This window comes from Pseudopodoces humilis, chromosome 1 (genome assembly GCF_049639895.1).
Source record: "Pseudopodoces humilis isolate 2021_Gansu_Grassland_sample_001 chromosome 1, ASM4963989v1, whole genome shotgun sequence".
In the NCBI taxonomy this organism is placed as follows: domain Eukaryota; kingdom Metazoa; phylum Chordata; class Aves; order Passeriformes; family Paridae; genus Pseudopodoces; species Pseudopodoces humilis.
This window is the reverse complement of record NC_142200.1, coordinates 109,809,094-109,821,689: the sequence shown is the minus strand read 5'-3', so window position 1 is coordinate 109,821,689 and position 12,596 is coordinate 109,809,094. Positions and strand designations below refer to the sequence as shown.

At 44.7% G+C, this 12,596-nt stretch overlaps 2 protein-coding genes across 9 annotated transcripts in view; both read left to right on the top strand.

The window, feature by feature from the left end:
- The first annotated feature begins 1,210 nt into the window (after nucleotides 1-1,210).
- On the top strand, nucleotides 1,211-11,506 carry GGCT (gamma-glutamylcyclotransferase). Of its 2 annotated transcripts, XM_005518990.3 has the most exons (4): nucleotides 1,220-1,461; nucleotides 4,669-4,814; nucleotides 7,937-8,072; nucleotides 10,010-11,506. In XM_005518990.3, exons 1-4 carry the CDS (start codon nucleotides 1,339-1,341, stop codon nucleotides 10,157-10,159), a joined length of 555 nt encoding a protein of 184 aa, XP_005519047.1. In that variant the 5' UTR covers nucleotides 1,220-1,338; the 3' UTR covers nucleotides 10,160-11,506. The 2 variants fall into 2 exon arrangements, with proteins under 2 accessions (XP_087922658.1, XP_005519047.1); XM_088066532.1 differs by lacking the exon at nucleotides 7,937-8,072 and having other exon boundaries at nucleotides 1,211-1,461.
- Nucleotides 11,507-12,098: 592 nt separating this feature from the next.
- Nucleotides 12,099-12,596, top strand: part of NOD1 (nucleotide binding oligomerization domain containing 1) — a 28,461-nt gene continuing 27,963 nt past the window's right edge. For 5 of the 7 annotated variants that reach the window (XM_088060908.1, XM_088060901.1, XM_088060906.1 and 2 more), the window contains exon 1: nucleotides 12,196-12,266. The gene's annotated coding sequence lies outside the window, so the exon portion shown is untranslated. Of the gene's footprint in view, nucleotides 12,143-12,195; nucleotides 12,267-12,596 lie in introns of those variants that run through there. The other 2 variants (XM_014248746.2, XM_088060896.1) reach the window with 2 other exon arrangements.

Genomic DNA, 12,596 nt, shown 5'->3' with positions numbered 1-12,596 from the left:
CTGCTCAGGAAGCCAGCTTGCACTGGGAGCTACTTTAACTGCATTAATGAGTGGTATCTCACCATTAACGATTATGGCTATTTTAATTACAGCCATAACATAACACATAACGTGTGTTATATTTATGTATATTCAATAAGGGCTCCTTCTGTCCCATCCCAGCATTGCTTATGTCAGGGAAGGAGAGGAAGTGCCTTTGTGCATGGATGTGCAGCTCTGCCTGCCCACACACCAGCATCTTCTCACCTTTTACCTTTGCACATTCCCATCTTACTCTGCTCTGAGCACTCCCAGCTGTGAAATGCTGCACTGCTTTGCTTCTCATGGAATGTACTTACAAATCGTCACTGTTTATCTCAGAGGTGGCCAGGGTGCTCTTTTTGGTACCAGGGACTGCAGCCCCTTCTCACTGACAGCCTATTCCTCCCCACAGAGGATGGAAGCAGCTGAGATGCTGGAAAAGGCAGGTTTTCCAGGCATCACTGTGTGCTGTGCTGCCTGGTCAGGCTTTCTCTGAGCTGCTCCTTGAGAGCTGAGGTGGAGGGGAAAATAATCTTACGTAGGGATTATAATGAAGTACATAGCAATTGCTACTCTTTTGCATCAAAATTACATTCTTCTAAAAGAAAGTCAAGTAACTTTTCATAATGCTTTTAAAATTATTGGAACTTTCGATATTCTACACACAAAAACAAACAAACAAACAAACAAAAAACAAACCAAACAAAAAACCACAAAACCCCACAAAAACCCCCAAAGCAAAACCAAACCAAAACAAAAAACCCAACAAAACACCACAAACCAAAAAGCCCTTGATTTTTCTCAACACTCAAGAGTTTTAACAATTGTGATGATTTTTCAAAAAGCATGTAGATTTTGAGGTGCAAGGTGAAAGTTTTCTCCTAAAACTTGGGTTCTTTTCCATGCTGTTCAAACCGAGACTTCAGTGTTATGAGTTAAGCCAGCTGAATGAGGAGACTGAGCCCCCGAGCTCACGGCTGGGTTTGTGCCCCGCAGCCCTGACAGCCGCGGGGGTTCGTGCCCGGCGCCGTTCCCCGCTCCCGCCTGGATGGATGGACGGATGGACGGACGGACGGACGGACGGACGGATGGATGGATGGATGGAGAGGCGGAGCGCTCCTCCCACGTCACTGCTCCACTGCCGGGAGCCCGCCTACCGCCTTCCACTGGCGCTGCTGCTGCTGCTGCTCCTGCTCCGCCTCACGGCCCCGCTCCGCGCCGGCTCCTGGGCGGCGGCGGAAGCAGCGTGGAAGGAGGAGCGGGAGGGCGGTGTTAAAGCGGCGGCGGATTCACGCCGTACCGGGCCGCGCCGGGCCGATGGAGCCGGGCGGCGAGGTTGGCTGCTGGTTCCTGTACTACGCGTACGGCAGCAACCTGCTGCGGGAGCGGCTGCTGCTGCGCAACCCCTCGGCCGCGCTCTGCGCCCTGGCGCGCCTGCAGGTGCGTGAGGGGGCGGCTGGCGGGGCCGCGGGGGGGGCTGAGGGAGCCCGACGTGCCTGCGGGGAGCCCGACACACCTGCGGGGAGCCCGAGTGTCGCCGAGGAGCCGCATGGCCCCGCGGCTGCCTGCGGGCCGGTGCTGCAGCCCGTCCGTCCCTCGCACGGCGGAGGCCCCAGCATGGATCAGGCCGGGGGTCCTCGTCAGGACGATGGTGCCAGGTTCTGTACCATGTTGCCTAGGGACAGGACAAGGAGCCATGGACGTAAACTAAAACGGAGGAAGTTTCAGCTCAGCATGAGGAGTAACTATTTTACGTTGAGGGAGGCGGAGCACTGAACAGGCTGCCTGGGGAGGTTGTGGAGTATCCCTCTCCAGAGAGATTCCAAACCCACCTGGAGGCGTTCCTGTGTCATCTGCTTGAGGTGACCCTGTCTTGGCAGGAGGGATTGGACAGGTGATCTCGGGAGGTCCCTTCCAACCCTGGCTGTCCTGTGCTTTTTGACCCAGGGCCGGGGCTGCCCACAGCAGAAGGAATGTTTGTGGTAGTCCCACTGCTGCGGGGTTATCTGACAGGGCTTAACCTTCCAGGCTGCCAGCCATGACCCATGTCCCAGTGTGTAAAGCACTACGGACTTTGAAATGTAACGTAGCGGGAAGAAATTCTTTTCAGTAAGGGCGGTGAGGCACTGGAACAGGTTGCCCAAAGAAGCTGTGGATGCCCCATCCCTGGTAATGTTCAAGACCAGCTTGGATGGGGCTTAGAGCAAACCAGTGCAGTGGGAGGTGTCCCGGGTCCAGGTGAGGAGCTCTCCCTGCACTGTGTGATCGGTAGATGGGAGCTGTCACCCAGCTCTGCACATCTGCAGCTGACACCTTCATACACCCTACAGGGCAATTCTCTCCCTGCCAGGGTTATTAAATATTGTTGTATCAGCTTGGCTTTGGTGTAGGCTTGGAAACACAAGCTTGTGGTCATTAAAGCTGTTGATGTACAGATCTGTGCAACTGGAAGGATGCTTGGAGGAGCAGAGCATCAATTGATACCACTTAATGACTTGAAGGTTCTTTTGCGGTAACTGGCAGGAAATGATCTGTTAGAGTGTATGAAGAAATTACAAAAACTTGTCATTAATGAACTCACCATAGTCAGATACTTGGCGTCTCTTAGGACTGCCAACCTGACAGCTGAGGCCTGCTTGTGTAAAGTGTGAGGAACTTATAGCTACCCCTCCACTGAACATGCTGAGAGCCCAGAACCTTGCAGGATCAGACCTTGAAGGCAGGGAGAAAGGCTCTAGTAGTGTGTGCTTATGTTTGAATAAAAGCAATCTTCTTCAGCTCTCCCAGCTCTCAGGTTGATTTCCAGGTTAGCCAGTAAGCACATCTGGACCCACTGCAGGTTGGCTGCCTTCTCTAGCTGGCCTTTGACCGATTGCTATGTTCCCTGCCGACACCGGGTGGCTTCACTCCCTTGCTTCCAGCTGGAAAATCACTGATGCTGGGGAGTGAGGGACTGCAGGAAGGTTGGAGCTGATTCCTATTAATTGCCCTGTGATAGTGCCACTTGGGCTTAAAAAAAGGAGAAACAGCCCGTAACCAGAGTGCTTTGGATCCTAAACTAAAGTAAAAACTTTAGTTTAACTTTTGCTAAACTTCCCTCTAATTTTATTTTTTAAAGCTTTGTTAGTCTTCAGCCAAAAGCTGTTAATAAATGGGATGTTAATAACAAGCACAGACAGGGTGCTACACTGGTACTTAGAAGGACCAGAGACCGATCTCTTGACCCAAAAAAGTATCTACTGTGTTTTTTCCCATCTTTGCAGCAGTGCTTGAAGCAGTTGCACACATGGTGTAACTTCGTTTCCTGCTTCCAGAACCAGAGTGAACTGCTGTTTCTGTGCGATCTCTGCTGCTGGTTTTTGGGTGGTGCCTGATGATTTTGTACAGCTCCTTGCAGCTATTCAGTGGAGGTCAGGTCCAAGAAAATATAACTGGAGGAATAAAGTAAAAATTGGTGGGGTTTTTCCCCCCCCCTTTTTTTTTTTAAGACTGCGGTGAGAGTACTTGATTCTATGAAGGTATTTCTTTGGCACTGCCCTGCAATCAGTTGTCCTCATCTGTAACTTCAGTCTGTGACTTGACTGGACTTTTGTGCAAATAACTTGGTGCATCTAAGTAAACCTTTTTTCTAGTGAAATTGGTTAAATAGGGGACATTTTATGGGGCAGGAAGATGACTGTTGATGGAATAAAAAGTGTGGCTTTGCCAGGCTGCTGTCACTTATGCACACACACAAAAATTGATTTGTGTTCTGATGTGAGCACTCTTTTTCTGTGTGTAAGCCTCCAACTGTTTCATTTGTTTTCCAACTTTTTTCCTATATCTATTAGGATATTACAAGAGAGTGATGTGTCTCAGAGGGAGTATTAATGTGTACATATGTATGTTTCAAAGCAAAATCATATCTTCAAGAGGATGTTTCTAAGAAATATGCAAATCTGTGGGGCTGCTTGGGTTTGAGTTTTATTTTATTGATGTTAAGGAGGTAGTCTTCCTTAAAGCTTGATGGTTTGGACTGGGGGGGAGGGGAGTGTTTCCTTCTGTACTTCTAGGGAAGGATCCACAAATTGGCTAATAAGTAGGAGAGGATAATGAGTGTATTGAGTCAGGTGAGAAATTACATTGATAGCATTCAATAGCCCATTATTCTCTTTTTCATATATACTAATATTTGATGTTGCTTGTAAGAAAAAGTGATACTTGTTTTCTAAAAGAATATTTCTACTTGCAAAAACCTGAATAAGCTCACTGAAGGAGATACATGCCTTGACTTAAAAATACCCAAGAATGTTCCAGATGAGTGATGAGATGGCACAAAACATTGTAAAAATGAAAAGGATGGTATTTTACAATTGGGTGGTCTTGATAGGACCCAAAGGCTATTGGCATGAAGATAGGACCCAAAGCTCACCATCTTGTAGATTTCTTTACCTTTACTATTTTCCAGGATTCTGCATAGTGGCATTTAAGTCTTATCACAAAATCCTGAAAAAGGTTTGGCACCAGGTAGCACCTGTCTGTTCTTCCTTCCGTGTCTCCAACTGGCCACATGTACTACTGTCCTTTGGCTGCTCCTTTCATGTCAAGAATAGTCAATAACCCTTATTTTAAGTGGAAATTGATTCTCTGCATTGCTTTCATTTGCAGGATTTTAAGCTTGAGTTTGGCCATCATCAAGGCAGGACAAGTTCTGTCTGGCATGGAGGTACAGCTACCATTGCTCAGAGCCCTGGAGACGAAGTGTGGGGAATAGTGTGGAAAATGAACACTTGCAATTTAAGTTCACTGGATAAGTAGGTGACTTCACTTCTGCTGTCTTCTACTACTTTAGAGAGAAATTGAGAATGAGTCGATTTTTGGTAAAGAGCTGTGTGGAAGCTATGGTGTTGAAATCAAGAAGATGCTTTTGATTTTAATGTGTGAATTCTATTTCATAGTATGTGTACTGACTTCTGACACTTCTTTCTGATTCTGACATTTTCTGATTCTGAAAGAAAGCTTTGTTTTCAAGCTAAAAAAACCCCTACTTTTAGGGTTTTTTTTAAACAATCTGTGGACCTTGATTTGAAGTTGATAAGTCATGATCTTTTTTTTTAACCTGTCTCTTACAAGATTCTAAAATCTGTATTTGTCCTATGGTGTTTTTCCCATTACTTTAGGGAGAATTTCCTTTGAGACTGACATCAATGTCTGTCCGTATACATCTGTAGACTCGAGTTGTAGCAGAAAAGGAAGGGATAAGGACAAGACTGCAGAAGAGAGATCTTTTAATACAGGCAAAGGGACCTTTTCAGGAAGTTATTTAACGTGTCTCCTCCTCTAAGGATGTAAACTTTTGTGAGCTTGAGGAACATCCAAGCAGGGAGCTGGAGTGTTACCGTTTCCACCCTTGAATGGGAGAGCCTGACTACGCTTTTACAGTGCATGGTGGAGAATGTTCTACATGTACCTGTAATTAAGAGATATTCAAGGAACCCTGAGCAAATTGCTCCCAGGCTGAAGTCAAAAAGACCAGGCTGACCAGGCTGGTTGAACAAAGCAAAGAATAGCATGACTTCTTGCAGGGTCTAAGACAGGACTTAGCATGTAATCTCCAAAACTTTGCCTGCTGTCATGTGCTTGTTGCAGCTTTTGAGATGTGCTTGCACAGCATGGTGCTTCTGGTACACAAGGATTGTTTGTTCAGAGCAAGTTCATCACTGACAATTCCAGTGGAAATCTGGGCTAGGGAGCAGGATATAGCAAACCCAGTGAAAACACTACCTCAATACTGTTCTCCTGCCTCTGGTACTTTAGCACTTTCACTGTGTAAACAGTTCCTTAAAACCCTGATGGTGAAACTTGGTTGCAATGTGCTTTTTGTTGCCTATGGTGAACCTGAAATACAACAGAAACCAGGTTCTGTTAGTACCATTATGGTAATGGCCATTCTGAGCACTCTTGTCCTGGCTGGGAGTGTTAGCCTCAAGCAAGAGGGCATGAGCATCTAGTCGGCATGCTTGTGCTTGGGGACAGCTTCACATGTCCCTGTTTTATGATCTCTTGAGTTCCTCTGCTCTTGCTTACAGTAGCACTTAAACATCCTGAGCTTTCTGCTGACCTTTACTTAAAACTCCTGATTTACCATGCTTTCCTGAAGCATAAACTTCCTAAGTATGATGATCATGTCTGACAGCATGTGCTTTTGTGTTTCCTCTCCTTGGAGACGGTATTTTGCACTTTGGTTTCTGTAAGTGTTTTCACATTGTTTACAGTTGACGTAGCGTAGGATTGCAGATCCCTGGTATTTGTTTGACTGGATAAATTTCAATGCTTGCTAAGGTACTAGAGACTTGAGTACTGTAATACCACCAAAATATGCAGCCTGGACATTAGCACTACAGATTACTTTTTTCCAGTTGTCTCGTTAATGCCATGGAGGTGAACTGGAAATGGGATGTGTTCTTGGCTTTTATAATCATAGTCAACAGAGCTCTTCTAAGAATCGTTCCTAACCTGCTCAAATGAGCTTGCAGGTGCTCCTGCTGAAGGTCTTGGGATCCTACAAATATATCAGCTGCATACAAGCTGATATATTTGTAGGTTCTCCAGCACATTATTTCCTGAAATTACTATGTATCAAAAAAAAAAATGCCCACTTTTTTTTTTTTAACCCCTCCTAATCTGGGTAAAGTAGTCTGTGCTTTGTTACCCAGAAGCAGAGGAGAGAATGCGTAATTGAAGGCTGCATGTAATTAGCTGAAATACAAAACAATGCAATATATAGAAAACAAATATGAGAGGGGAACCTTTTGCTTGGATGGCAGAACTCTTTGACTTCAAATTCATTTTTTTCCTTGTCTCACAGTCACTTCTGTGGGGTTTTTTGTCCTCTGTACTTGACAAATCTGTAAGTTACAGATTAAATCATGACTTTGCCTCAGAGTCGAGCAATGGATGTTACTGAACAGTTTTCTTGTTCTCACACAACCACACGACTTATTTTGTAGTCTGTTGGCCTTGAATCTGCAGTTAGCTTCCAGTCTGTACTTGCACTTAACCTAGTTACTCACCTAACATGGCCCACATTATGTACATTTAATAACTTGAAATGGTAGCAAGTCTTTGAAAAAAAAGATGATTTGTCAAATTTATATTGAACAAGCAGGGTTAAAACCATGTTATAACTTGTAGCTAAAGTACATCTAAAGTTAATTGTGCTATGAAGTCCCTTGTATTGCTTAAGCTTCTCATTTACTTCTTACTGTTTCCTCAGATTTTTGTTGATAGCTAAATGCCAGTGGGTTGAGGACAATAAGTAGCCGAGGTTTTGAGGTTTTGTTTTTTGAAGCATGGTTTTGCTAATTAAAAAAAACCCAAAATGTTTTTTTTGCCCCGACTTAGCTCATTACTGATGTGCATGCCTTGTGAAAGGTAAAAGGTGCCTTGGATTATTCTTTGGAAAGTGCATTGCACAAGTTGTGCAAGTTTCCCCCTTATTAAAATGCAACACAATGGGCAAGATAAAACTTTGCAATTGTTTCTTTATCTGAGTGCCAGTTAAGAAACACATATCTGGCTCATTAATTCTGGTAATCTTGCTTGTGTTTCTCTTTCAGACTACCTGTCTTCCACAGTAATTAGTTTAGGTGTATTCTCATTCTGACTTTACAGGTTAATCAGAAGTCAACATTTCTTACAGAGCTGAAATGATAAAAGTAAATGCTGCTGCTTCTCTAGAAATGTATTTTTTGTATGAAACAAGTTTGCACAAAAAACACTGAAATATGTTTTGCTTTATTTGTTTAAGTATGTTAAAGCACAGACTAGTGTCCTGCCTTGAATTCTGTTATAGTAAGTCCACATGTTTAATTGCATGGTTGGTTTGAAAGATGGATTGTTTTATTGACATGAAAGGAATATATGTCTTCTACAGGCAAGAGGGAGTTGAGGATGGCATTTATGTTCCAATAGAAGTTAATGTCCACACTCAATCAGGAAAGGTACTGACCTGTCGAAGCTACCAGATGAAGGACTATGTCTCCGGTCCCCCTTCTCCACAGTATAAAAAGGTAGGTGTTACATCACTTTGATTTTGGAAGAGTGTACAGAAGTTTATAATGCAGTACTTCTGTGGTATTTAATAAGTACTTTAATTAGAGTGGATGGAAGGCATGACTACTGTAAAGGTATAACACTTCTTGTGCAATTTACTGCTGTAATGCTGCTCACAGGAGATTGCTAGCTCTTACAGGCCTATTAAATCAGTTTGGGGTTTTTGGTTTAGTCGTACATTAAAAGAAGCTCCTATTTAACTAGTGAATTAGCTATGATTGGCACAAGGATTTCTAGAGGGTGTTGCCCACATATATGTGGCAATTCTGTTTGAAAAATTAATGTACTGCACTGAAAGGACAGAGGGAAGCTTCTGTGGGGAAAATACAACACCTGGCTTGTAGTTTCCAGAACATGGATTATCCTTACTATCTTGGGAAGTACTTGCTATCACTTAATAGAGGAGTGCACCTGTATCCTTTTAGTAGACACATCACCTGCACATCACAAGACTCCAGCAGCATTGCAGAGCACTGCAGGGTTCCCCCTTGATGGCTGGTGAGGCAGAAGTGTTTCAACACTGCTCTGCAATGCTGACTCTGTAGAGTCATCATCCACTCACACGACAGGCCTGACCTGCTTAGCCTGTGAGATCTGTGCAGGCCCAGGCTGGGGTGGTTTGGCTGTGTGTCTTGAGTGGTGCAGCTTTAGTGCATCTACACAGACATCACTGCAGGTAGGCTTTTCCTACCTGAAGTAAAGAAGCCTGGAGTGAGTCTGTGAAATCCCAGGTGTGCCACCTTCTCCAAACTGAGGAACTTACTCCTGTGAATTGACTTCCAGGAAGACAGCTAAGGCCAGCTGCTGTGGGACTGCTGAAGAGAGGGCTTGCTGAGAAAGCAGACTCTGCTTTTCCACAAACCTCTTCCCTGCCAACCCACCTCGTGGCAAGGCAGATCTTTAGGGCTTTTCAGGGAGTCAGTACATAGTCTGCTGCTGTGTGTCAGCTCTCATTGGTATGCTGTAAGTGCAGACCTCTACTACTGGCAGCTTTATCATTCCTTCCTGGTCCTGTCAGGAGCAGTTGTTAGTTCTGTTCTTCTCCTCTGCCCCCAACTTTTTTGTTGTTGTTGTTTATTTGGGTTGTTTGTTTGTTTGTTTGTCTAAGTTAACCAGGCAGGAGAGCTAAAAACTTAAAAGATGACTGCATCTGCACACAGTGATTGAACTACATCCATCTACTGTTACGTACTTTTTGTGGCAAAATTCATTCTTTCTAAACACCCCATCCTTGAAATGCATGCTGTTAAATGCATGAAAGCATATTTGGAATGTTCATTTCTATATCCAGGCTTGCTGGTGTCTCCTTCAAGCTGTGTTCCTGCAACTTCCTCTTTTCCTCTCACTCTTGCATCTTTTCTTCTGCACCAATACTTCAGTTTATTTTATATATGGAAGGAAATCTGCAGTAACAAACTAAGGAATCTGTGTTTTTTCACTGAGTTAAGTGTCTGCTTCTGTTATTCCTGTACCCTATCTATGCACTCATTGTTCTTTGGACAGCTTAGTTTTAAAAATAACTACCCTTTAAATCTTTAGCCAACTTTAGTGTCACACCTGAGTGAGAAGCTGCATACATTATTGAAGTTAGCATCCTGTCTGAAAGAAAGAACAGAATAACTGAATAACAGCTTAATTAGAGAGTCTTGTGCACTTCAGTAACACATCAGAATCTCAGGGGTAGTTAAAAGCCTTTTCAGAGTAATTTTGTTCACACTGTTCTGGTCTTCAGTGGTCTCCCAGAAGCCTTTGGCTATCCTTAGGTACAAATAGCACTATTGGAGATAATTTCTCTGGGTAGCTTAAATGGTTCTTCCTACTCAAGTGATTGTTTGGAGGAGTCTGTCCTTTCTATTACTGAAAGCTTTATTTTTTTTTTTCCTTTTAATTATAGGTTATCTGCATGGGTGCAAAACAGAATGGCTTGCCAACTGATTATCAGGAGAAATTAGAAGCTATTGAAACTAATAACTATGCAGGCCCGGTGCCAATCATGGAAGAGATTGAAGCTGCTATTAAAGCAGAGAAAATAAATTCTGCGTAGACTACCTCTGCATTTGCTTGGCCATTCACCTTGATTTAGATACCTCTCCTCACTGTGCTGATCAGCAGTTTCTTTATTTATCAAGAAAAGATGAGTTTGCTGTGCATCTACAGTAAACCATTAGACATAAGTTCCAGTCTGAAGACACACTGACATTGGTAACTTCTTTTTGTATGTATAGCTTGAGTACATGCAAGTACATGCTGCAAGTACATTGCAGATTTAGAAATTATCTTTCAGTAATTGTCACACAGTGCTGCATGCAGATTTGTGCTTTGTGTCCAGTTTACTGACTTTTTTAAAAGAAAAAGGCCATCTTCATGAGTTTTGGCACCTGTTGCCTTCTGAGAAGTAAAGGCTGCAGGATCAGGACATCTGTTTGTAAAAGTTTTATGTATACATGACTACATTTGTTAGATGCAAAGTAAACTCAAAACTCTTATGGCTAAACCTTTTTCTCTGCTACTTCCCTTAATGGTTTAAAGCCCAACCTATCTGAATGCTATGGTGTTTCTGTTTTATAGTTAACAAAAAAAGAAAAGTGGCATTTTTTTAACTCCTTCCATGTTTTAAAGCGTAAGTCCAAAAGCCTAGGCCTGAAGACAACATTCAGCAAAGCATCTCATTCAAACCATCATAGCTTCCTTCTTTCAATGTCTAGTGGTTGTTATAGGTGAACTGGTTAGCTACAACCAAGAGATTTTTAAAGAATTCATTTTAGTTTGATATTTCCAAGGGTTTTTTGTTAATTGCCTTTTTGGCTGGCTTGTTTGCCTGCCTTGGCATTGGTCCAGTGAAATCAGAGTCTCCTTTGAACCTTAGCACATTTATTCTGTAGTTTTGTTTGTCTGTTAATTAAGAGACTAAATTAAGAGACTTGGCCTCTTGTAATTTTTTTGAGTTTTTTCTTCTCACAGCTTTGACAATCCAATGCAAAACTGGAAGCTTTTATAACATACAGAGTATTTATTTTCATGGTACTTTGCAACCTCTGCAGTTAGTTTGTGGGGGATGAGAAAAGTTGACAACCTGGAAGATGTCAAATCACTGAGATTTGGCTTATTTTCTCTACAGTGTATTTTTTTTTTCTCTTGATGTACAGAGAGTTGTAAGATATAATTGATGTCACTGTGTGACAGCTTAGATAAACAAATGATAAAATAACAGACTGACCATGTCTTCTCTGTATACAATATTTTCTATAAACTTCTGCCAGGTATGTGTAGCTGCTGTGCTGATGTAATATGCCCGTTTCCAGAGCTGGGTATGGTGACTGCTGTAAAACATGGTATTTTCTGTATTAGCACTGTCTAGTTTGAGTAAATAAAATTGTGATTACCAAACCTCTGCCATGCCTGTTCAGTGTGCACCCCTCAAGAATATCACAGATTGTTAAGGTTGGAAGGGACCTCTGGAGATCATCCAGTCCAACACCCTGCCAAGGCCGGCTCACCTCGAGCCGGTGGCACAGGGAACACGTCCAGGTGGGTTTGGAATGTCTCTGGAGAGGAAGACTCCACGACTTCCCTGTGCAGACTGCGTTGCTTATGTACATGAAAACTGGTGGTGTGGGAATGCAGCTGAAGCCTCCACTAGCTGTCTGCGTTTGTTAACGTAGGGAGCGCAGAACTATGCATGAAACATTCCTCTGCATCAGCACCACTTCTTTTGCCTTACCCTTACCTTGCGCCTTTGGGCTTTTCAACCTTTAAATGGGTGAAGAAAACAGCACCAGTGTCTCGGCAGTGTCCTTGCTGGCGAGCTTGACTGAGGGAAATAGTCGCTACCGAGGGACCCCCGGCAGCTGTCGGGGGAGGAGGGGTGGGTGCGGAGGGGGATGCGATGCTGATGGAGAAGCCTTCGGCCATTCCTGCGCGGGGAGGAGCCGCTTCCCGCTGGGGAGGAGAGGCCGTGTGTGGGGCGGGAGGGGTGAGGGAAGCTCCCGGGGGCTCCTCCCCTCGCCTCCGTCCCTTCGCCGCCGCGGTGAGTGCCGGGGAAGGGCCGGGGCGCAGGCAGGCTGCCAGGGGAGAGGGCTGGCGGCTGTGAGCTCGAGTGTCTGCTTTCCGTAAAGCAAAGTTTCTGTGGTACCGCCTGAAAGGCTCGCAAGGTGGGAGGGGAAGGGCTGCGCCGCTCCTGAGCTGGAAACTTGAGGGCTCCTTCATGTTCCCTCAGGAGGCTCCCTCCCGCCCGGGGGAGGCGGCGGCTGGCGCTGTCTGACGGGGAGCGGGGACGGGCGTGGGGACAGCGCCTTCGCACGGAACGCAGCAGCGCTGCCCGGCGTAAGCGGTGTTCCAGGTGCTGGCGAGGATGTGCTGTTCCTGAGGGCTGTTGAGGAAGGGTGGCGAGCTCCCAGGGACGGAGGAGGAGGAAGGCACCGCTCCCCCGCTGCCCTGGCGCCCGCCGCGGGGTGTACAGTGAGCCATTTGCTTTCCCGAAA

Coding starts and splice junctions, on each gene's coding strand:
- GGCT (XM_005518990.3), top strand. CDS start 1,339: ATGGAGCCGGGCGGCGAGGTTGGCTGCTGGTTCCTGTACTACGCGTAC. Junction 1,462..4,668: donor GCGCCCTGGCGCGCCTGCAG/GTGCGTGAGGGG, acceptor TTTCATTTGCAG/GATTTTAAGCTTGAGTTTGG. Junction 8,073..10,009: donor CTTCTCCACAGTATAAAAAG/GTAGGTGTTACA, acceptor TTTTAATTATAG/GTTATCTGCATGGGTGCAAA.